The sequence below is a fragment of the Silene latifolia genome, chromosome 6 (assembly GCF_048544455.1).
Source record: "Silene latifolia isolate original U9 population chromosome 6, ASM4854445v1, whole genome shotgun sequence".
In the NCBI taxonomy this organism is placed as follows: domain Eukaryota; kingdom Viridiplantae; phylum Streptophyta; class Magnoliopsida; order Caryophyllales; family Caryophyllaceae; genus Silene; species Silene latifolia.
The window spans coordinates 94669480-94694452 of record NC_133531.1 but is presented as its reverse complement, the minus strand read 5'-3'; the positions used below and the strand labels follow the sequence as shown (position 1 = coordinate 94694452).

Here is a 24973-nt window from a genome sequence, read left to right as displayed (position 1 = left end):
TACCGGGGGGATAAAATAGCCAGTATGACCAATACGTGCCAGATACATGACGGTATTTGATTGATTGTTGTCAATACTTGGTTGATAAAGCTAGTAAAGCTGATAGTAGTGTTTGTGTGAAACAAGATTAGTACCTTAGGGTACCTTGCCTCCTATACTTTGTGATCCACCCTTAAATGCAAGGGTTTGAGCCACGTTATTAGATGCGTAATCTAATAAACAGCGTTAAACTACTTATAATAATTTAACGCTCAACAATGTTTGAGATAAATCTTAAACTTACACAGGAATTCCCAACGATACTTATATATCAAAAAGATTCCACTCACAAGAGTACTTATGGATGCTAAATCATAAACTAAGGGATAGATGGCTGACTATCCCCATGATCGGATGGGCTCGCCGTGCTACTTCTTAGTGGGAGGCGGTTGATAAACCGCCGAGTCTTCTTGAATGAAATGCCTAGGAGACTAATTTAAAAATAGACTAAGTTGTAGTTGGTTGTTTTTTGTAGTTGTTGTTTGCTTGAATGAAATGCCTCCTTATATAGGCATCACCCGACTCCTTGGAAACTACTCCTTAGTGGGAGGCGGTTGATAAACCGCCGAGTCTTCTTGAAGCTTCATATGGCCGCTTATCATGCCCTTAGCCCAGCGTTCCTCCTTTTGGACTTCTTGGTCTTCTTGGACTCCGTTTGTCACTTCAATCTTGGATCAACATGACTTAGGCCTAAAAACCTTATTCTTTAGTTCTCATACCCACGTACCCTTAAAATAATTAATTTAGTACCTTACCTAAATTAGGCGCCAATAAGTAGCCGTAGCTAGGCTGATACGGCTTATACGGCCGATATCAAACGAACTCGCAACATTGGATAGGCCACCAACCATAGTATGCAACCGCAACTTAACCATTGTCCGGAGATTATTATAGCAAAGTGGAGATTTATGTGCCATGGAAGTTCCCCTTTTATATTGTTGATGCCTTAAATATCTATACTCTAGGACATGTGGCAACCAAGGCCATTGCTTATGTGTTGTTTTCTCATAATTGCAGGGTTATATAAACTGATGATATAATTGCGGATCCTTCAGTTTCCTCGGTTCGAACAAAGATATCACCTTTTTTTTTCTTTTATATTCAATTTCTGTAGATATGCGTGGACTTGTACTACGGTTGCGAGCATCCTACGAGTAAAGCACATGTGGTGTAGTCTTTCCTCATGATGAAGCTCATGCTCCTCCTTACTGTAAGGAGCCTTTGGTTGGTGATTCTTACTTGCATACAACTGTTTTTGGAAGTAATTAACTTTCATGCAAGAATGTACTGGAGAATCATCTCCTGGATAGTGACCATCATGACACTTCCTTTCCGAGCTCTGGGTGCACTTCACAGGGAGAATAAGGTACGCATTTTCAGTTTCTTTAATTATCTGCCATTTTTATGCTTTACAAAGTCCGAGTATTCGTTCCTTTTTTTGATAAGAACTTCATGACCGATATCGTTATTACCAACAAACAGGATTGATTCAATATTCCTTCCTCTGATAAACTAAATCTTTTCTATGCTAGAAGGATTTGGAGGGGGAATGGAAAGGAGTCTGAGTAATGGACTTAAGACTATTACGTAGTCTCACCAATTTTCTACAGCTCCCTTATGTTTGTTTGGGAGATGTGCCAATGGAAGAACGGACGGAAGTTAACCTTTTATTTGAAGCTGATTTACATCATTGTAGATGGAGAGGCTTCTTCAGGAGATGTTGAGTGAACTTGAGAGCCTCTCATGGAGAAACGAGAAGCTAGAGGCACGGCTGGAGATGGCTGTCAAAGAACGTCATCTGGTGGAGTCAATGTTGGCTGAAATAGAAGAAGAGCATGACGTGACCATAGGGAAAATCGAACGTCTGGAGAAAGAGGTGAATCATTTCTTTATTTTGTTCGGCTTTACTATGTGTCTGCGGTTATGGCAAGTTATAATTGCATTTCAGGTGAAAATCTATGTATCAATTAGCTTTATCACTGACCTTGAAATCTCAAGGGAACATAATTTGCATCAATATGACTACTTCCTGCTAAAATGATGCTATTTCCAAAATCAGGGTAGCTGTCTTTACGCTGTTCATGAGTGCCAATACCAGGTTGCTGATGTTCATGTGTTAGACCTCTATGTATCACTATTATGGCTCACAAGTGGCAACAACTATGAGCTATTCTAGTAATTACCTCTATTCTGTTCATATTTTAGGCTTTCTTAGAATTTTTGGTCCATTATAGCCATGGTATGTATTGAAACTTAGATTTTGGATTTAGTTGTTTCATCATAAATGCCATAAATGCGGCTGATACCACCTTGAACTGGACTTGTAACTTTTATTTATTGACTATTATGCAGCTTGGTGTACTTGTTAATTTTTGGAAGGAAATTGGTGTACTTGATTTATTACCAGGTGCTAATAGGAAGCTCTAAGTGATTGAGAGAATGACCCAACTACTAAATGATCGGATATATGAGTTGTGTTCTATGTTCTAACACAACAAAAAAAAATGAAATAAATTGTATTGCATCATGAATTGTGTAATATGTTCATGTTTCATTTAAGTAAACTCATAGTTATCTCTTTGTGTCGATTGACTTTGCCGAGTACTCATGGCCAGCCTATTAACATTTTCTGCAACAGCTAGAATATCTGAAGGATGAAAATAGCAGACTGAAAGAATCTCATACCAAAGGCCTTTGGGACTCATCAGCTATAATGAGCAATGCAAGAGATCCGGTGATCCATAAAAGTTCTTTGGCACTCCAGGAACGAATTTGGTCACGTAACCCAACAGGGCTAGTGGATCCACTAGTTTTCTCAAGCAGCACAGACACTGACTTGGCTCTCCATCAGAGAAGGGAAGTCGCGTTCTTTCAATCTGTTTTTAGTGCGTTGTTATCGCTCTTGGTGGGGGCCATAATATGGGAGGCTAAGGACCCTTGTATGCCTCTTGTGATGGCTCTATTCTCGGTAGTAGGCTTATCCTTGAGAAGCGTTGTGCAGTTCTTTTCAACAATTAAAAACAGACCAGCTTCGGATGCTGTTGCTCTTTTGAGCTTCAACTGGTTTATCCTTGGCACACTCACTGCTCCTACACTCCCAAGGGTTGCCCGTGTGTTGTCTCCAATAATTTTCGCCTTCCTCGAGCCCGGGTTAAAGAGGGTCGGACTTAGATCGCCTGGGTAGGATAGAACTTCTCTTTTCACCCAAGACATTTTAGGTAATTTTCCGAATTCTGAGCACAAAAAAACTTAAAAGAACATGATAGGTTCCCTTTCTGTCGATATGATGTTGCAGTTTTCTTTTTAGATTCTCATATGGTAAACAACAGTGATAGAAATGGTGTTTAATTTACTTAATAGTTTGTTAAGCACACATGCAAAATCTACATAACTATTTACGTGATATCAGAAAAGGATTATACCTCTAGAATACAACCTACTTGAATCGAATTGAACTTGTATATATGTTTACTATATCAGATTTTTTTTAAATTTCGGAGTTCTACTATAATGTTTCGACCACCGACTCATATTGAACACTAGGTCGTATCCGTTATGGTAGATTTCTAGCGTTGGGCTTGCAGTGGCGGAGCCAGAATCGTTTACTTGTGGTGTCTATTCTAATGTAATTGTTACCCATTTCTTATTACGGGGTCTTAAAGACATAAAATTTTCAAAACAAACAAATTTTAATGATAAAAAACGTCAATTGTCGAAAGGCTGTGGGGTCTCAAGACCCCACTAACATATGTGGCTACGCCACTGGAGGCTTGGGTCATGTCCAAGCTTGTGGGTCCGGTCCAAGACCGAAAGTTTTAGGTCCGGTCTTCGGTCTACTAAATTTTTATTTTCGGACTCCGATCCGGTTTGATCCGGTCTTGGACCGATTCTCAGCCCTACTTCTGCCAACTGGGATAGATACGAGATATGTTCATTGATGTAGGATTTAATTACTCGCGTCTTCTACCCAAACAATTTACTCAACTAATATAGAAGGTTACTAGAGGTCACATCCACTAGGTCGGAGGTGTTTTAGTGGTCGTTAAAGTGTATTTTTTTTTTTTTTTTTTTGGCAGCTGTAAAGTTATAAAAAGTTACAAACCCATTGCGGTTCTAGCCAGGTTATGGGCAACCTTATTAAGATTACGAGGAATAAAACTAAAACTAAGACAATGGAAAGACGGTAGAAGGAGTGCGATATCATTAACAATGCCTTTGGTTAATTGATGAGGAGTCACGACACCTGCAATTTGTAGAAGAATCTGGAGACAGTCAGAGGAAGCCTCGAAATAAAGGATGTTGGAATGCCCGCCCATCTCAAGAGATTACGGATACCTACAGCTTCGGCTTGTAGAGTCGATTCCGCTCGTAAGGCAACAACAGACATGTTGAGGCAAGACCCATCAGGATTATAGACAATCCAACCGTAGGAAGCCGCAAGGGTTTTAGACCAGCTTGCGTCGACCTTAGCTCTAGCACAAAGGCAATTATAGTTTTCACCTATCAAATAAAAAGGAACGCTATTCTTGATATTATCAATCATGGCTAATCGCAAGTCTGGCTCCTTCAATATGAGTGTTGCACTGCTATTATCAGAGAAGGAGAGAGCGGAAAGTGCAGTCTGAGCCACCTTAGCCTGAAGATGGAAGAAGTGATCAACCGAGAACGCGACTCCTCTAAAAATAGAATTATTTCTAGCACACCAAATACTCCAAAGAACAAAAAGGAAAATAATGGTAGGAGTAGAAGAGTCATCCATCTTAGAGAACAGAGAAATCCAGTTGAAGATCCAATCAGACAAGGGCAAGTTATCAGCATGATTAGCATTAATACCGAGGGAAGAGGAAGCCCAGAGCCTTTTCGCCACAGTGCAGTCCCTAAAAAGATGTGTAGTAGATTCCGTCGACATTGTGTCATTACATAGCTGACAGTGATAAGAAACCATCAAGTGTCTCTTTTGAAACTCAATTCCGACAGAAAGCGAATTAGTGATAATTCTCCAAATGAGAATCTTCCTGATTTGTGGCCCTGGCAAGAACCAAAGCTTAGATTTACAGAACTGTTTAACATTGCTACTAGCTCTACTGTTGTCTTTGCTCGTGCCAGACTTCTCAAGATGAAAGCCGAGAGAAATGGCATATCCACTTTTAACAGTATACAGGCCAGAAGAGGAGGGGATCCAGAAAACCGTATCACTCACAACAGATGGGCAGATGGGTATGGCGCAAATTCTATTAGCCCATTCTGGTTCAAAGAGATCATGAATAAGCTCATAATTCCATGACATAGACGGCAAAATAAGATCCTTGATGGTCAAACCAAGCATGGAAAATGGCGGTTCGAAGCCAAAGCTAGTAACCTGCGATGGGGACCGTCCAGCAATCCATTTGGAAGACCAAACATTCAACTTGGAGTTGAAACCAAAATTCCATCCAATATTAGGAAGGACAAGATGCATCCCATAAATAATACTTCGACAACCCCATGAAAAGTTAGAGCCATGTTTAACCGAATCAGGGAAAATCATCAAGTCATTACATAGAACCTTAGAGTAGAAAACACGGCTAAGAAGTGGGTCCGTGTCAGATATAATTCGCCAGGCTAACTTCCCTAATAATGCCTGGTTCATACAATTAAGATTCCGGTTACCAAGGCCACCTTGAGATTTAGGCAAACTTAGAAAGTTTTTACTACACCAGTGAATAGGAGAACACGATCTCGTACCAGCCCACCAGAAATGCGACAACAAGGAGTTAATCTTATTGGTCACACTTACCGGTATTTTAAATACCGATAGGACATAATCAGAGAGGGTGGAAAGGATAGACGAAATAAGTGTTAACCGACCAGCTGGTGACAGAAAAATACCATTCCAAGAAAAAATACGTCTCTTGACCTTTTCAATAAGGTCATTAAAAATAGCCTTTTTTGAGGAACCAGAAGCGGTTTCAATACCCAAATACTTGCCAATATCATTGTGATGATTAACACCCAAAATCTTCAAGGCCATAGAAGCCTTACCTAAGGTAGTGCTAGGACTAAAGACACCCCCTGACTTTGCAGTGTTAAGAACTTGCCCAGAAGCTTCACATAACTTGTCAAGAATATATTTCAATTTTAAGAAAGCTTCCCCTTTATCTTTTAAGAAGAACACAGAGTCGTCAGCAAAAAACAAATGGGAAATCGAGAGGGAGCCTCTGCCCAGAGAAATACCATGTAAGGAGCCATCACTAACGGCAGCCCGTATATTCTGTGAGAGAACTTCCATGCACATAATAAATAAGTAAGGTGAGATAGGGTCGCGTTGACGTAACCCGCACAACGGACTGAACTATTTTAGCGGTGCGCCATTAAACAGAACTTCATAGGAAACAGGCGACACACAGTTCATAATCAACCTGATAAGATTAGGAGGAAAACCATAGCGATAAAGCGTAGCTTGGAGGAAGTCCCATCGTATACGATCATAAGCTTTTCTCATATCAGCTTTAAAAGCAAATCTACCAGATTTCCCATATTTGTGTTTTTGAATATTCTCAATAGCTTCATTAGCAATAAGCACGTTGTCACAAATTTGTCGTCCCGAAATGAAGGCATTTTGAAAATCACCAACCAGATAACTCATCACTCGGGTGAGTCGATTAGTGATACATTTCGTAATAATCTTCATAATAACATTGCAGAGACTAATGGGACGATACTCACCAACTTTTTCAGGATTAGCGCACTTCGGGATTAGGACAATGAAAGTACGATTAAGCTCCTTTAAAATATGACCCCCATTAAGCACACTTAGGACGGCTTGGGTAACATCATGTTTGATAGTAGACCAGCAACGTTGGAAGAACAAAGCCGGAAAGCCATCAGGTCCGGGTGATTTAAGAGCTCCTAATTGAAAAACAGCCCGTCGGACATCCTTTGCAGAGAAAGGTTTACCAAGGAAATCAACATCATCTTCCTTAACCTTAATATTAATCGACTGGAAAATAGGATCATTTTCAGTGATAGGCGTAGAGTCAGTCATACAAGGATGGAAAAGATCATAAAAATGAGCGTAAAAACGTTCACTGACCGCCTGAGTATCATACTCCCAGGCCCCTGAGTCGTCTTTAACCCCCAAAATGAAATTACTACCGGCACGTCCCTTAACCCAGTTAAAAAAGTAACGTGTACAAGTGTCACCATCAACAGTCCATTTAAGTTTAGCTCGTTGTTTCCAGTAGAGAGCCGCTGCCTTCGCAAAATCAGTCACCTCGCTATTAATAGAAACAAAAGAAGCCTCATTACCAGTATTAATAGCAGTTTCCAGTGCATCCTCAAGACGTACATCAAAGTCATCCCATTTATTTCGCCAAATAGATTTTTTATCGAAAGACCATTTCTTCATAAGTGTCCTTATCATCGACAATTTTCTTGCGAGTCTGAAAGCCGGAGAACCAACAACAAAACTCGACCAGGCAGAGTGAATAAGGGCAATACAGTCTTCATTATCAAGGTTCCAGGACTCAATTTTGTATGGCTTTTTGTTGTGGTTTTTTGTAAGATGAAAGTCAAGTTCAATAGGGGCGTGGTCCGAAATTTGTATCGGGAAATGCTTCACGCCCGTATTTGAGAAGACATGGAACCAGTCCTTAGAACCATTGATACGTGCATATTCTATACACTTTATCTGCGGTTTTGGCACGTATTTCCATGCATAATCGGTAGCTTAAGGCTGCTATTTCTCCCGAAACGGTTTACTTTGCATTTTCTATGATTTATTGTAGGAATGCGTGGAAGTAGGCTAAATCAAGCCAAATTCGTCCTCCGGAAGCAAGTTCAAGGAAGCCAAGAGGAAGGAGAGTTCATTCACTCACCTTGGGATGCGTGCGAGGAGTGAAAAGTTGGTTGGAAGCAACAAGGAGCCACTGCACAGCATTTCCAGTCGATCGACTAAGCCTTTCAGTCGATCGACCACTGAGCTTCGACATGAAGCTACTTTTATTCGAGAATAATCGATCGATCGACCGTCTTGACGATCGATCGACCTGATTTCGAGCTGATATTTATTTTTCCGTGTTAGACTTTTAAAAAGCCCAACTTGTAATTAACTTTCAGTATCTTTTTATCAGTAGAACGCAACAACTTTTAGGTTATGCTTTTCATTCTGGAAAAACTTAGTTTTCGGATCTAGCTTGAGACGGAAACCTTTGATTCGAATGCTTGGTTCTTGATATTCAATTAGTAAGCTTTTTATGCAATTCTTCCTTTTCTTATTTTCACTTGTTATTTTGATTCTTGTTTCATCAATTAATTTCAGCAATTGATTTCTTCCCCTTTGTGTTAGTTAGATTCCATTATGTCAAAGTTGTTCTTTATTATTAATTTCGCAATTAGTGTAGTTATGATTATGCGTAGGTAATTCCTTTGATTGGGAATAAGGTGAGCCATGGTATTAAATTAGGATTGTTGTGTAGCATGAGTTCTTCCGTATTGGTCTTGTTATCTTTTGATAGATTTCTTTGCTAGATTGAAAGATTGGTAATTTGATTTATCGCTAGATTTAGAATTTCTCTTGAGTGAAAGCTTTGATAAATTCTAGGGAATTAATAGACCGTGAGGTTATTTGAGCTTTGATCGAAAGACTAGCTTGTTTTCCCTGAGACCGTATTATGAGACCTCTGCTGCTTGACTGACCTGTTATATGCCATGGTGAACCGAAGTTCCCAATCCCTTTTTTTATCTTGTTAAGAATATTCATTTTTGCAATTAGCCTGTTAGTCAATCAATTTCAAACCCCCAATTAATTGTTACTCTTATAGACTGAAAAATAGCAAACAAAATCAACCTTGTCTCTCTGTGGTTCGACCCTTACTATCACTAGCTATAGTTTTAGTTTGGAACTATAAATTTAATTTTGGTACTAAACGACGGTATCAAATTTTGGCGCCGTTGCCGGGGAGACGGTGTAATTCTGTTTGCTCTATTTTAGTTTATTTTTCTTGTCTCAAGGAACTTTTGTTCCTTGAGGCCGTTGCTTACCCTTACTTCTAGTTTTGCTTTTGCACAGTTAGAAGACAGGTTTTTGAGAGGAAGACTTGAGTACTCTCACTTTGGAAATTATGGCTACGATATATGATAATTTTCAGCCAAAGGAGCACCACCTTCCAAAGGGGCACCAGTTACCTACCCCTACTACCGGTAAATTCGAGTTTCGTTCCTCTTATATTGATTTAGTGGAACGAAACCAGTTCGCGGGTCTGCCAGATGAAGACCCCTTGAAACATATGGAAATGTTCACGGACTATTGCTGTTCAATACCTATACCGGAGGGGGTAACTCAAGATGAAGTAAAGGGGTTTATGTTCTTATACTCCTTGAAGGATTCGGCGCGAGATTGGTACCGCTACCTTGACAGGGTAGCAGCTGGAGTCACGGACTGGACATCTCTAGCATTAGCCTTCTACAAGAAGTACTTCCCACTTTCAAAGACTGATGCTTTGAAGGGCAAAATCACGAGTTTTCTGCAAGGAGCCGATGAAGATTTTTGTGAAGCATGGGGACGTTTCAAAAGTTTAGTCCGAGCTGTCCCTCACCATGGTTTCCAGCAATGGTATCTTTGCAACCTATTTTACAATGCTTTATATGATGATTACAAGGTCATCTTGGATGCAGCTGCTAATGGCAGGTTTCAAAATAATACCGGTCAAAGTAAAGGTTGGAACACCATTGAGGAGATGGCAGTCCATAAAGCTGAGTTTGGAAATTCACGTGGTAAGTCACGCAAGCAAAGTGAAGACATGACTGCTGTTGTGACACTTATAACTTCCATTTCTACCCGTCTCGAGAAACTCGAGATTTCTGAAGCTTCCAAGGAGAAAGTTGAAACACCCGTTCAAAACTCAGATGAGATCGAGAAGTTGAGAGAGATGGTCCAACTCCTTTTGGTTCAAGTGGCAAATATGGAAGCAGCCGGGGTTGAGTCTTCAAGGAATTTTGTGAAGCAATTGGAGAATATAGAGGCTAAGCAAGCCGCTAATTCTTCAAGCAAATGCGAAGAACCGATTGAAACGTTAAATGCCATCAATCTCAGAAGCGGCCTTTCTTATGAAAGTCCCGATAAGCCAAAGGAAGACTCGGGAAATGATGAAGAACCTCGTTTGAATTCTGATGCAAAAACGAGTCCGAATGCCAGTAATTCAGGACGATCGACCAACATTCCCAGTCGATCGACTGAATTGTCAGACAAAATAGTTTCTGGTCAGAAACTATTCACACCCAGCACATCCAGTCGATCGACCAACACCTTCAGTCGATCGACTGAAACACCTGACGAAGTTAATTCTGGACAGGAACTGTTCACGCCCAGCTTACTTGGTCGATCGACTACCCATACCAGTCGATCGACTGGATCTCCAGAGCAGGATGCAAATCCGTCAACTAGTTTGCATGATTCATCACTCATTGATGATTTGACGGGGGTTTTAAACCTACGGAAGCCGAAGGTTACTGATCCTACGGCCAGTGTTGCAGTCCCGTATCCGGAGCGTTTGAAGGCTACCAAGCTGGAGCGTAAGTTTGGTAAGTTTCTAGAGATGGTCCAGAATCTCGAGGTAACGGTTGCTTTCACTGACTTAATTACCCAGGTACCCTCTTACGCTAAATTTATGAAAGATATTTTGAATCGTAAGAGAAATTTTCGTGATGATGGTAATGTTGCATTTGTGGAGGAATGTAATGCTCTTTCACAAGTTAATGTGCCACCTAAATTAAAGGACCCGGGTAGTTTTTCAATTCCTTGCACTATAGGTAACCACGTAATTGGAAAGGCCTTTTGTGACTTAGGGGCCAGTGTTAGTGTCATGCCGTATTCTGTTTGCGAAAGGTTAAACATTGGTAGACTTAAGGTGACCGATATTACCGTTCAAATGGCAAATAGATCGACTCATAGACCTATAGGTGTTCTAGAGGATGTACCCGTTCGAGTGGGTAAGTTTTTTATTCCTGTCGATTTCGTTGTTTTGGACATTGCGAGAGGATAGTCGATACCTATTATTTTAGGCAGACCGTTCTTACATACAAACAAATGGTGATAGATGTCAAACGCGGAACCATCACCTTAGAGGTAGGGGATGACACCATTGAGTTCAGTCTTGCTCACAAGGCAACTGAACCTGCTGATGAGGATACGTGTTATTCCATTGATATTGTTGACAGGGTTGTTACTTGTAATTGGAGGGAATCCTTAGCCAAGGATCCCTTAGCTGATCTAACCCATTTAGATGAGTGTGCAGGTAATACAATGGAGAATGCTGAGGAGCCAGATGCTTTGGTTGCCTCAATGGAGAGCTACGAGCTCAATGAAGAAGAAGATGAGATGCTTTTGAGCCTGGCCAACGATAACTTGGTGAACACTTGTTACGCCATTGAAGCTGATTCTGTCTATGCTGTAGAGGTAAAGGTGCCGGAGCGTAAGCCACTTCCCCCTAATCTTAAGTACGTTTTTCTAGATGATACGGAGCAGTACCCAGCTATTGTTAGCTCTAAGCTTAACGATGACCAGCTGTCTGCTTTGATGTGTGTACTTAAGAAAAACAGGAAGGCTTTGGGTTATTCGTTGGATGACATTAAGGGCATCAGCCCTGATGTTTGTATGCACATGATAGAGTTGGAAGAAGGCCACAAGCCTTATAGACAGGGTCAACGCAAGTTGAACCCGAAGATGCAGGAAGTTGTTATGGCCGAGGTGATGAAACTACTTGATGCAGGTATTATTTATACAGTTGGCAACTCCAAGTGGGTTAGCCCAGTTCAGGTAGTCCCGAAGAAAGGAGGGACTACCGTGGTTAAAAATGATAAAAATGAATTAATACCAACTCGAGTAGTGACAGGGTGGCGGATGTGCATTGATTATAGACAGTTAAATGCCGCCACCAAGAAAGACCATTTCCCCCTCCCTTTTGTTGACCAAATGACTGAAAGACTTGCTTCTAACAAATTTTTCTGTTTTCTAGACGGATATTCAGGGTTCTTTCAGATCCCTATTCATCCGGACGATCAGAGTAAGACTACTTTTACCTGTCCACAGGGTGTTTTTGCGTATCGTAGAATGCCTTTCGGATTGTGTAACGCCCGCTACCTTTCGAGAGGTGCATGATGGGGATTTTTTCCGATTATATAGAGAATATTATGGAAGTATTCATGGATGATTTCTCGTTTATGGCGTGACTTTGATCGTTGTTTAGCTAACCTTGATAAAGTCATGCAAATATTGTATAGATGTTAATCTTGTTTTAAACGGGAAAAGTGTCGGTTTATGGTCAATGAGGGCGTTGTGTTAGGGCATCGATTTCTGATAAGGGTATACATGTTGACAAGGCAAAGGTGCAGGTGATTGAGCAATTACCTCCTCCCGTGAATGTTAAAGGAGTGAGGAGTTTCCTAGGTCACGCTGGTTTCTACCGGCGTTTCATTAAGGATTTTTCAAAAATTGCTAAACCACTTACACAATTGCTCCTTAAGGATCTTTGTCTTTGAATTTACTTGATGAATGCCATGTCGCTTTCAACAGTTAAAGGAGGCCCTAGTTTCTGCGCCAATCATTCATTCGGCCTGATTGGGACCTCCCATTTGAGATCATGTGTGATGCCGCGATTATGCTATCGGTGCGGTTACTGGGACAACGAAAGAATAAAGCTTTGAATGCCATATACTATGCGAGCCGAACTCTGGATGAGGCTCAAGTCAACTATTTTACCACTGAGAAAGAGTTTCTAGCTGTTGTTTTTGCCTTAGACAAATTTCGGTCTTATTTGTTAGGTTCTAAGGTTATTGTTTACACTGACCATGCAGCGTTGAAGACTCTCTTTATTAAGAAAGATGCAAAGCCAAGGCTTTTGAGGTGGATACTCCTTTTGCAGGAGTTTGATCTGGAGATCAAAGATAAGAAAGGAGCAGAGAATGTGGTAGCTGACCACTTATCTCGTCTGCAGCTGACAGAAAGGGAGGATTCGTTGCCTATTAATGATTCTTTTCCTGATGAGAGTTTGTTAGCTATTACTACTTCAGGGTCTTATCCACCTCCGTGGTTTGCTGATTTTGCTAACTTTGCTGTGACAGGTAGGATACCACCCGAGCTTTCATGGCAGCAGAAGAAGCGGTTTGCTTATGATGCCAGACAATATTTTTGGGATGATCCTTATGTTTTCAAGGAATGCGCAGACGGTCTCATCCGGAGATGCGTACCTCAGTGGGAGGTGAAGGATATCCTGGAGGCTTGCCACTCTTCTGCTTATGGTGGTCATCACGGTCCGTCCAGGACCGTAGCTAAGGTACTCCAATCTGGTTTCTATTGGCCAACTTTGCATGCAGATTGTCGCAATTTTGTTGCTGAGTGCGATGCTTGTCAAAGATCGGGGAATATTTCCAAGAGACATGAGATGCCACAGGTAGGCATTCTTGAGGTTGAGATTTTCGATGTCTGGGGCATCGATTATCAAGGACCTTTTCCGAGCAGTCAAGGTCATAAATATATCCTCGTAGCTGTAGATTATGTGTCCAAATGGGTAGAAGTTATTGCTACTCCCCATTGCGATGCAAAGGCCGTGATTAAATTGTTTAAAAAGATTATTTTCCCTCGTTTTGGTGTCCCTCGGGTTGTCATTAGCGATGGGGGAATGCATTTTAAAGAGAAACAACTTAGTGCTTTATTGACTAAATTCGGTGTCCAACATCGTAGAGGTTTGGGGTATCATCCCCAAACTAGTGGTCAGGTTGAGGTTTCTAACAGAGAGTTGAAAGAAGTCTTAGCTAAAGTTGTTTCTAAATCACGGAAAGATTGGAGTCTTAAGTTGGATGATGTCTTATGGGCTTATAGAACTGCGTTTAAAACGCCAATCGGGATATCACCATACCGATTGATTTATGGTAAGACATGTCATTTACCTGTTGAGTTAGAGCGTAAGTCTTGGTGGGCTATTTGTGATTTGAATTTGGATCCTAACCTCTCTCGTGAGAAACGCATGACACAGCTGAATGAGCTAGAGGAATTTAGGCTGCTAGCCTATGACAATGCAAGGATCTACAAGGAGAAATCAAAGCGCTGGCACGACAAGAGAATCATCAAGCGCGAGTTCAATATTGGCGATAAGGTACTTCTTTTTAATGCTCGTATCCGTCTATTTCCTGGTAAGCTGAAATCCAGGTGGACCGGCCCCTATACGGTCACAGCTGTCACAAAGTTCGGATCAGTGGAATTGGAGACCTCAGCTGGAGAAAGGTTCAAGGTAAATGGCCAATATGTGAAGCACTATCATGGATCAGATGCATATGTTGGGAAAGTCGAAGTTTTGTACTTCGACCCGCTATCAGATGATGAAAAGTGAGGTAACAAGGTCGTGCGAGACCTCTTAAACCAGCGCTAACTTGGAGGCAACCCAGTTGTATTTTTTTGTAATTCAGGATTTCTATTTTGTTATTTCATTCAATTTGCATTTTAAGTTTTCTTGTTTTGTTTCCTTTCATTTCATGCATTTGCAATTTCTTGGTTTGGGAAAATTGTACGCTTCTGATGATTTCTGCAGGAATTTATTTTATGCAAAGTGCGTAAGTGGTTTACTGGATTTTTGCGAGAGAAAGACAGGAAGTTTTGATGGCAAAATGAATTTTGACGAATTTAATCCCAATTGCCAGCTCAAATAGTCGATCGACTAGGATATTCAGTCGATCGACTGAACCAAGGAGAATCCAGAAGCCATGATTATGAGGGATCAGTCGATCGACCGAATAGACTGGTCGATCGACCAGTCCGCGGGTTCAGAGGCAGCTAATAAGGGAAGTTTTCATCCTTACTTTCTTATTCTTTCATTTTCCCAAAATCAGAAAAGGCCAAACCCTATTTCCTCTCCCTTCTTCGCGTTTTCAACTGCAAATCCATCTCGTTCTCTGCCTTTCTTGTTTTAATCTTCAAAGAAATCATCAAGGTATGTTTCTAATCCTATCCTTATGCTATTTATTCGAGTTTTGCTGAAGTTCCATGTGAAATTTTCGAGTAATGTGCCCTTGAGATGACAAAAATCGATTTGGGGAAATCGATTCTAGGGTTTGATTTCTTGTCACCCTTGTACTTTGATTTCTTAATCTACTCTTTCCCCCTTGTTTTTCAACGCAAATAAGCAGTTAGGACGTGTTTTAAGCCGTTTCCCCCAATTTATTCGAAACCCTAATTCGTTTCCAGGTCTGCTCTTGATCCGGGTTTCCAAAAATTGACATTGCTAAGGGGTTTTTCGTTGCTTATGGGCTGTTTTGCAGGTAATAACAATGACAAAGGGAAAAGAGCCAATGCAAGAGGGGCAATCGAGCCAAAGGCCTGCTAAGCGGCCGCGCGGACCGCCTCTGATGATAGAAACCACTACGGATAGTCTACCTGACTATCCGCAGGTTATCTTTGCTAAACCTATTCAGCGCGCTAAATTTTCCTTCTTTGTTTCGACTATGAAAGTCACAGCTACCCGGTTTCTCCATAAAGACACTTTGGAGAAACTAGGCTGTTATGAGTCAGTTGTGTCCCTGCTAAATGGGACGGGTATGACGGGCCTTGTGGACATGTCTGAGTTCACATATTATGTTATGACCCTTGAATTCTTTTCCTCTTACGCTTTTGATTCCAAAGCCTTTGAGGCTGATGCGACCAAACCCTGCATTTCCTTTCGACTTTTTAATGTTAATTATTCTCTGACACTTGCTGATTTTGCGGGTTTTCTGGGTCTGTACTTCGAGGGTAGAACCTCGGACCCCTCTGACACTCACCGGGCCATGTGGTCTTGTATCGGTGACACTTACGGGTCGAGGAGGACGGGCACTTCGGTCCACTTGCCTCCTCTTCGTTATTTTCTACGGCTAATGGGTAATACCATTTTTGGCCGTAAAGAGTCCAATAATGTAAATAATATTGAGCTTTCAATTTTGGCGGGCTATCTGAACGTTGAGCGTCGGACAGCCCGTATCTATAACATTGCCTACTTGACTGCCGCTCACTTTCAGACTGTAAGTGAGGGCACCTTGACCACCATTGCCTGTGGCGGATTGGTGACACGTATCGCCAACCGTCTTGTTTTACTTTTCCCTCGACAGGAGGACCCCATCGACCCTGACCTGCGTTTCATGGACCTCCGTTACGCGAGGGATGTCTATTGGGTCGATAGACAGATGCGGTGGAAGATTGACTCTTTCATCTCGTGACCGCATCCCCGTCACTCGGATACCCTCTCGTCCCCGCCCCTCACCACTGTTGAGGGGCTGCTAGGCCGCCCTTGCCTAGTTACAGGCTTCCTTTGGTGGCGGCCACGCCTTCTGCTGGCACTTCGAGGAGGGCTCGTGCCTCCTCTTCACAGGCACCCCCTACCTCCACTGCTCCCACTGCTGGCACCTCCACTTTTCGACCACCTACTCCCTTAGTTGTCCCTCCGGTCATGGACCAGAGGGCAATGTCACGTGTCTTGGGTGATTTGTGCAGGAGCTTCAACGAGCACAGATTGGACACGGCCATCGCCCTGTTCCCGATCTACGACGAGCTAGCTCGGGGGGGATGCTTCCACAGGGTGACTGGGCTCACCCTTCTTACTTTGTTCCCCCGTGGGTGGCTACCCTCGGTCGCTAGGAGACCCCCTCCTACCACCACCACTACCGGTCCCTCCACTTCCCGGAGAGCCACTCCCTCCGTTTCCGGAGAGCTACTCATGCTTCGCCGAGGAGGAGGAGGAGAGTGAGTCGGGGTCCGACGAGGACAGAGACTCTGACTACGAGGGTGGAGATTAGATGCTGGTGACCTCCCCGTTTTTGGCTGGTTTGGGGAGGTCGTATTTTGTGAGTTATTTTCCTTTTTCTTTTCGCTTCCTATTACCTTTTATGCTTTTATTCTCCCATTTTTCTGCTGGTGATTTGCTGTTGAGCACAATGGGGACATTGTGCGTTTTGGTTTGGGGAGGGTATTTGCATATGCCTTTTGTTTTGCATCTGCATTTGTTTTTCTTATTGCATTTCAGTCACATGTTTAGTGCATTTCTGCTTGCATTTGTTTTTATTTTCACCATTCAAAAAAAAAAAAAAAAAAATTGAAAAAATGCATAAAAAACCAAAAATATCACGTTTATTTTTGCATATAGTTGAGTCGGATTGGAGTTTTAATGATGATTTTGCTCTATTAGTCAAATATGCCATTCCTTGGCTTTTCATAGCTGCTTAGCAAGAATTAAAAGTGATCTCTCAAATTTCGTTATGGAATCCATTTCGGGCAATTAGACTTGACTCATTACTTTTGGCAAACTACATATACCTTCTGAGATATAGAGCCTATAACTGGTGACATTTATGACCGGTTAATTTAGGTTTGAGAGTAGTTACTCCCTTCATTTCATGTTTTGCACGTGTATGAGTCTTGATTGCTTATTGCCTATACGCATTGGTTTGTGGTCGGTATTGCATGTTTAGAGAACTATTGCATCCTCCCCTTTCTCATTTTACCCCATTAACTCCACTATAAACCAAAAATTGCCAGTTGCCCTCAACTACGTCCCATACTTAGCCTACCATTGTGCCAAGCTAGGAAGTAGTAGAGGAATTTGTTGATTCAAGCTGTTTTGGTTCGCTCTTGTAATGTTGGAGCGGGTATTTTTGAGAAGTGACGGATTTACTTCAGCCTGGAAAAAAAAAAAAAAAAAAAAATTCGGAAAAATGAAAAAAAAAAAAAAAAAGAGAGAAGTATGTCTACCTGGGCAGAATGCTCTGGAGTGTGCAGGGTGGTCGATCGACTGCCATCATTGGTCGATCGACCACCAGTTCAGATTTTGAAAAAAAAAATATGAAAATGAAAGAAAAAGAAAGAAACAGAAATGAAAAAAAAAAAGAGTCTTGGCTGAAATAAAGACACGCCTCATGCGCTTACCTCTTGATTTAGAGGCGTTCGTTTGGATTTTTGTGTTGCCTAGTCAATAAAGGCATGGTTATTTTTTTTATTGAGTTGGAAGAACGGGATTCGGTTTCTGATGGTTCGTTAGGTACTAGCTTGGCTCTTACCTTCACTTTCCCATAATTGTTTTGCCCCTTCTTTCCCACTTAGCCTCACTTATCCAAATTTTGCAATAGTTCGGCATGTGATAGTCCTTGACGGTGGTTATGCGTATGTACGGTAAATAGAATCATTATTCATGCTAGTCAAGCATACATGTTTTGTCGGTCGCAGTCTAGGTGAGAGACTATACTTTTCTTCCCTCTCTTTTACATATTATCTTACCATTTGCTTTGCTGAGAGAAGAGTGATCCGGGAGAGTCCGATTGTATGAGTCTTGCAAGGTCGAACGCCCGACTTAATTTTATGATATGCATAAATTTGTTCGCTTGATTTAAGCTTTGCAGTAGTTGACTTTGGGCATTAAATGGTTTGGCATTGATTTGTAGTTAGCTCTGAAATGTACTCCTTTCCATTTAGTTTTTTATACGGGTCATAGTGCTTGCTTGGGGACAAGCAAGGTTTGGTTTGGGGAGATTTGATACGTGCATATTCTATACACTTTATCTGCGGTTTTGGCACGTATTTCCATGCATAATCGGTAGCTTAAGGCTGCTATTTCTCCCGAAACGGTTTACTTTGCATTTTCTATGATTTATTGTAGGAATGCGTGGAAGTAGGCTAAATCAAGCCAAATTCGTCCTCCGGAAGCAAGTTCAAGGAAGCCAAGAGGAAGGAGAGTTCATTCACTCACCTTGGGATGCGTGAGAGGAGTGAAAAGTTGGTTGGAAGCAACAAGGAGCCACTGCACAGCATTTCCAGTCGATCGACTAAGCCTTTCAGTCGATCGACCACTAGAGCTCGGCGAAGCTATTTCAGTAATCGATCGATCGACCGTGTTGACGACGATCGACTCGACGATTTCGAGCTGATATTTATTTTTCCGTGTTAGACTTTTAAAAAGCCCAACTTGTAATTAACTTTCAGTATCTTTTTATCAGTAGAACGCAACAACTTTTAGGTTATGCTTTTCATTCTGGAAAAACTTAGTTTTCGGATCTAGCATGAGACGGAAACCTTTGATTCGAATGCTTGGTTCTTGATATTCAATTAGTAAGCTTTTTATGCAATTCTTCCTTTTCTTATTTTCACTTGTTATTTTGATTCTTGTTTCATCAATTAATTTCAAAGAATTGATTTCTTCCCCTTTGTGTTAGTTAGATTCCATTATGTCAAAGTTGTTCTTTATTATTAATTTCGCAATTAGTGTAGTTATGATTATGCGTAGGTAATTCCTTTGATTGGGAATAAGGTGAGCCATGGTATTAAATTAGGATTGTTGTGTAGCATGAGTTCTTCCGTATTGGTCTTGTTATCTTTTGATAGATTTCTTTGCTAGATTGAAAGATTGGTAATTTGATTTATCGCTAGATTTAGAATTTCTCTTGAGTGAAAGCTTTGATAAATTCTAGGGAATTAATAGACCGTGAGGTTATTTGAGCTTTGATCGAAAGACTAGCTTGTTTTCCCTGAGACCGTATTATGAGACCTCTGCTGCTTGACTGACCTGTTATATGCCATGGTGAACCGAAGTTCCCAATCCCTTTTTTTATCTTGTTAAGAATATTCATTTTTGCAATTAGCCTGTTAGTCAATCAATTTCAAACCCCCAATTAATTGTTACTCTTATAGACTGAAAAATAGCAAACAAAATCAACCTTGTCTCTCTGTGGTTCGACCCTTACTATCACTAGCTATAGTTTTAGTTTGGAACTATAAATTTAATTTTGGTACTAAACGACGGTATCAACCATAAGCTTTATCAATCCTCTCATACACACGGTCAATACCCTTCCAATTATTACACTAAGTGAATCGAGGCCCTTTAAACGGAATGTCAAGAAGTTCGTGCTCAAGACGCCATTTGTTGAAACCAAGTGCACCGGTAATGGCACTTTCGCTCTTGCATTGCTTGTCGTGAGAAAACTCTACTTGGTTGAAGTCTCCCAAAATAATGAAGGGATGAGTAAAGGAGTCAATCCAAGATCCCAATTCTTGAAAAACAGTCAGTCTTGAAGAAGAAGCAGGTTCACCATAAAACAAGACAATATACCGAGGAACATTAGCATATTTTTCCACTAAAAAGATGATGAAGTCAGTACAACTCATAACACATTTCACCATGGAGCCCTTACGCCAACCAACCCACAGCCCACCAGATGCTCCATAGACATCAACCCCAAAAGTTTCCACAAAACCTAGAGCTCTAAAAAGAGGACTTACAGCGTCCACATTACATTTAGTTTTGGGTTTAGTTTGGTCGAGTGTAATTAACTAAAACTAAGCGAAAATAATAACTACATTAGAAAGAGCATTTAGAAGAGAACAAGTCTTACGGTTTGATCAGTTAGACTAAGGCTAGAGTCTTTCAGGTGAAGGAATATGTCCTAAGACATTTCCAGCAATTAATAAATATAATATAGGATATTTTATAGAGATTATCATGTTATTTTAGTAAATCATATGTAACACCCTCATTTATTCAAGAGCCTTTTGCTAGGCCTCCCAAATAAATAAGAGAGTTACCATCTCGGCAGTGTATGACAAAGTACAGTACTTTAAATAAAATTTAATAAAATTAACCAATAAAGGTTTTATTACAATAGTCAACCAATTAACTAAAAATATAATATTTACTACGCAGCAGAAAATAAATAATAATTAAGTCAAACTAATGTGAGCTAGACAACTGCTATGGTCCAAGTCTTCACGTCCCAAGGCTCCTCACAGCTAAGTCAAGTACCTGCTATTTAATCTGCTCCCCAATTAACCGGAAATATTAATTGGTTCACCACAGGACGCCATCAATTAAAGCATGCATCATTTTATTTTTGACACAAGACACACACACGTCAACCAATGGTTACTAGGAATATCTAAACAACAATACTAGCCCAAATGGTTAATTAAATAAACAAATAAATAACAGCAATGGCTCAACCAACGGACCATGAACCATCATCACCACCTCAGCCCATTCTGCATACAAGTCACCGTCATCACTGGCAGTAGCACCACTCCCTCAACACTGTGCTATGCTCAACTATCTGGCAGTTTTACTTTCGTACCATGCTCAACTGGTAGTAGTACCCTCCGTACTATGCACAACTATCTGGCAGTAGTACTTACATACCATGCTCACCTGCCAGTAGCAATCTCTCTTGTTATGCACAACTCACAACTCCAACACCATCCTTCCATTAATGTAAATAGAATATAATCACAATGCCAATCTCATGATAATAATCAAGCCAATTCTAATAACATGATAGAATGACAAACACAACATGCTCATAAGACAACCAACTAAAAGTAATTCCCGTGATAACCATCCATCTTGTAATAACCATCAATATAATTTATCTTACATAAACCGATTAAACAATTAATTAAATAAACAAATGTGTTGAGTAGATTTCCTACCTTTGCGCAAATCCAATTTAAGCAATCCGAGCAATCAATAGAATTCCTCAAAAAAACCGTCACCTAGATACAAATAATAATTACAATCACCAACTAATCTAATTATAAAACGATAAGACGACATGTAAATAATTAATTGGACCCGTCTTAAACCCATGTCACCCAACACCCCAAACCCACGTTAAACCCATGTCACCCAACATCCCCATATCCACGTTAAACCCATGTTTAACACTACCGACAACACGCCCATCACCCATCACCATCATGGACTACCTTCACCCCCACACTTAGCCACGGTAGCCAGCAGCCCCATCAACTACCCAGGATAGCAACAACGACGACACAAACAGCAGCAACAAAACAGCCCAATGGCAACACCATACACCCACGACTTATACACCAACACAACCAAAACCACCACCATTCGCACCACCACTACCCCACCTAGTGAGCTACCACACTCACACACCAGCTAAGGCACCACTAGTCTAGACTTGTACCCACGACAGCCCCAACCACGATTTCTACGCAGCTCTAACACCAACAATATACGAACCCCACGCAACGTATACAAAGACACAGTTTTAACCAATATTCATGACCACCACCATCACTACAGACCACCCTAGCACCACCAATAACACCTCCCTCATGAGCCCACAAACACCTGCACTCGACACAACACCAACAACTAACAACACCACCACCACTCGCCTCCCTATACAAGTAACCTGTTTAATACACATAATGTTGGAAAAAATACCTTTTAAATGTGAAATTCGAACCGACACTTGGACTAAATGACCTGGAAAATTCATTGGGTGAGTCGCGGAATAATTCAGCTCTCCTCAAGACGATTCACGACCTCCTAATAAATCGCAGGGAGTTCATGGCGCATCGTCCCCAGGATAAAACCCCAACTATAACGACACTCTCTAATCAGCGTAATAGAGAGGAGAAGCTAACTCACACACGAAACACCTGACTATTTTTGTGTTCAAACATAATGTTGGGGAAGTTATTTTATAAAAGAGAACAAGACATATCTCATATATTAAAAATAAGAAATATACATGCTTATATAAATAATATGGAGTACATCAATAGTCAACTCCACATAAAACAACTTTTTTAATACCAAAACATAATGTTTAAATCAAACATAAATTCTCTCACAAAATTAATGGTAAAAGGTAATTTATGATAAACAATTAAAACACCTTTTAAATACTCACCATTTATCACCTATATAATGGCCAACATAAATAGGAAGTTAAATGCCATGAAACATTCAAGGCTTTATGGAAAATAATTATAAGAAATATTTATACACAATAAATGTAAAATGGTATGTAAATTAAATTCACTTTATTGTAAATAATAAAGTAGTTAGTATAATTGTGACACCCCGCGATAAAGCGGAAAATATAACTAATAAATTAAAGCGGAAATCTATGAGATTTAAAAAACTTTTAAAGTACTAGTTAAAGATTAACACGCGGGTGCCAAAAATGAAATGAAACAAGTACTAAAATAGACAAACTTAGGTTATTACAACCCAAGTCTAGAAGGCGGGGAAAAGATATCCCACGAATGAACAAATAAGAGGTTTTTAACTAGCAACTAAGGTCCAAGGGTTTAGTTCTCGCTAGCCCACACGTCTTCCCCACGTAAGCATCTTCACCACCTGTCATTCATGTAAACATGAACGCCACAGTCAGTGGGGAGTAACTCAAGGTTCTCCCAGCCACAATATGTCGAAATGCAAGTAACAAACACTTAATTAAACATATTAATCATGCATCATATATGAACAATAAAGAACAAGGAGATATAATGAATAATCAAGATGAGATAGACATAGTACTTTCTTAATGGAATAGGCATGGTAGGTTAGAATGAATATGAAATCAAGGGTGTAGAACAACCAAGTTAACCAACTCATATTGACACGACTCAACAAGTGTAAGACATATACTTAGTATGAACTCAATACAAACCATCTAGACTTCAACCTCTTGGTAGGACGACGATCATAATACGGTCGTAGTCTAAACCTGAATCCAGACTCTCGGGATGGACGTCACCCGATTCGACAAACGATATACCAATGGTATCCAAGACTCGAAACATGGCACACACTCGTAACCAAAGGTCGAGTAACCTCTAATCGGAAACATGGCACACACCCGTAACCAAAGGTCCGAAGAAAGGCGGAAGGATATCCTAATTCGGAAACATGGCACACACCCGTAACCAAAGGTCCGAAAGAGGAAAGATAACCCAATCCGGAAACATGGCACACACTCGTAACCAAAGGTCCAAAAGGGGTAAATAAAGAATGTCAAGTAGTCACACAATGTAAAACGTCACACTTGAGTCAGAATAAGAGTAAGAATGATCATGCAAACATCATATGACACGGGATCATTAATGTCACATTCATACTCATGGCTTGCATCTCACCATGAGTACGGATGGTAACATCAATCCCGACGATCATATCGCAACTAGGGGGCTTATAGCTCACCCCTAGTATCCGATAGGACCGAGACTCTCATAACAGAACAATCCAAGACATTATTAAGAATATGACTCTTCACCAAAATAACCATTTAATAATAAATAACTCATACTTATCTAATAATAATAAATATTCCATTTTATGATTTAACATGCCGGTTAAATAAAATATCATGAGTGACAATGAATAATTTACGTTATATGAAATATACGGGATAAAATGTGACCAAGTCCAAGTGACCCATTTATGAGCCCAATAAATAAACGATATGAAATCCGATGAAAGGACTAGAATAAGCCCAATTATATAAATAAGACAAGCCCAATAGCTGGATAAATAAGTAAATGAACGACATTGAATAATTACGTTATGTAATATGTGACACGGTTATTTAATCATTATTTAAATAAATAAATTTAGCGCCAAACATTTTATAGCCATGAGTAGCCCTATTAAAATGCCATACTACACCTATATGGCCCAATAACATATAATATAAAACAAGCCCAACTCGCCACATTACTAAATAACAAGACGGGTACATGGGCATATTTGAGACGGTAATTTAAATAATTAAATAGTGGGATCTTATAAGTATAAACCCTAAAAGATAAATATTTAAATAAGCGAATTTAACGAATTACGTTTTATGAAGACACGAGACGGAAATTCAAATAAATTAAATAAACCCAAATTGCGCCAAGGACCATGATAACCACGATTCAAGGGGAGCCCTTGGGCAGCCATAAACCACCTATAAATAGTCCACTCAACCTCTCCCCAATGGCTGACAAACAGCCAGCAAATAAACCACCAACTACCGCCCTCAAAACCACCTCCCCACGGCCAACACTCCGCCTGCTCAGACGGCGTCGAAGCAGTCCTAAACCCTGTACTAAAACGCCTCAAAACAGGGCTCTCAAACCCCATGTCACGGTTCC

At 40.6% G+C, this 24973-nt stretch overlaps 1 protein-coding gene and 1 non-coding gene across 2 annotated transcripts; one reads left to right on the top strand and one right to left on the bottom strand.

The window, feature by feature from the left end:
- The first annotated feature begins 1074 nt into the window (after positions 1-1074).
- Positions 1075-3460, top strand: LOC141658858 (uncharacterized). Its single transcript, XM_074465630.1, has 3 exons — positions 1075-1405; positions 1736-1915; positions 2678-3460. The coding sequence occupies exons 1-3, from the start codon at positions 1223-1225 to the stop codon at positions 3221-3223; spliced, it is 909 nt and encodes a 302-aa protein (XP_074321731.1). The 5' UTR covers positions 1075-1222; the 3' UTR covers positions 3224-3460.
- A 6053-nt stretch (positions 3461-9513) lies between these two features.
- LOC141588849 (small nucleolar RNA R71) lies at positions 9514-9622 on the bottom strand. Its single transcript, XR_012519818.1, has one exon. It is a non-coding gene; the product is annotated as a small nucleolar RNA R71 (small nucleolar RNA).
- Positions 9623-24973: the final 15351 nt, after the last annotated feature.

Coding starts and splice junctions, on each gene's coding strand:
- LOC141658858 (XM_074465630.1), top strand. CDS start 1,223: ATGATGAAGCTCATGCTCCTCCTTACTGTAAGGAGCCTTTGGTTGGTG. Junction 1,406..1,735: donor CACTTCACAGGGAGAATAAG/GTACGCATTTTC, acceptor ACATCATTGTAG/ATGGAGAGGCTTCTTCAGGA. Junction 1,916..2,677: donor TCGAACGTCTGGAGAAAGAG/GTGAATCATTTC, acceptor TTTCTGCAACAG/CTAGAATATCTGAAGGATGA.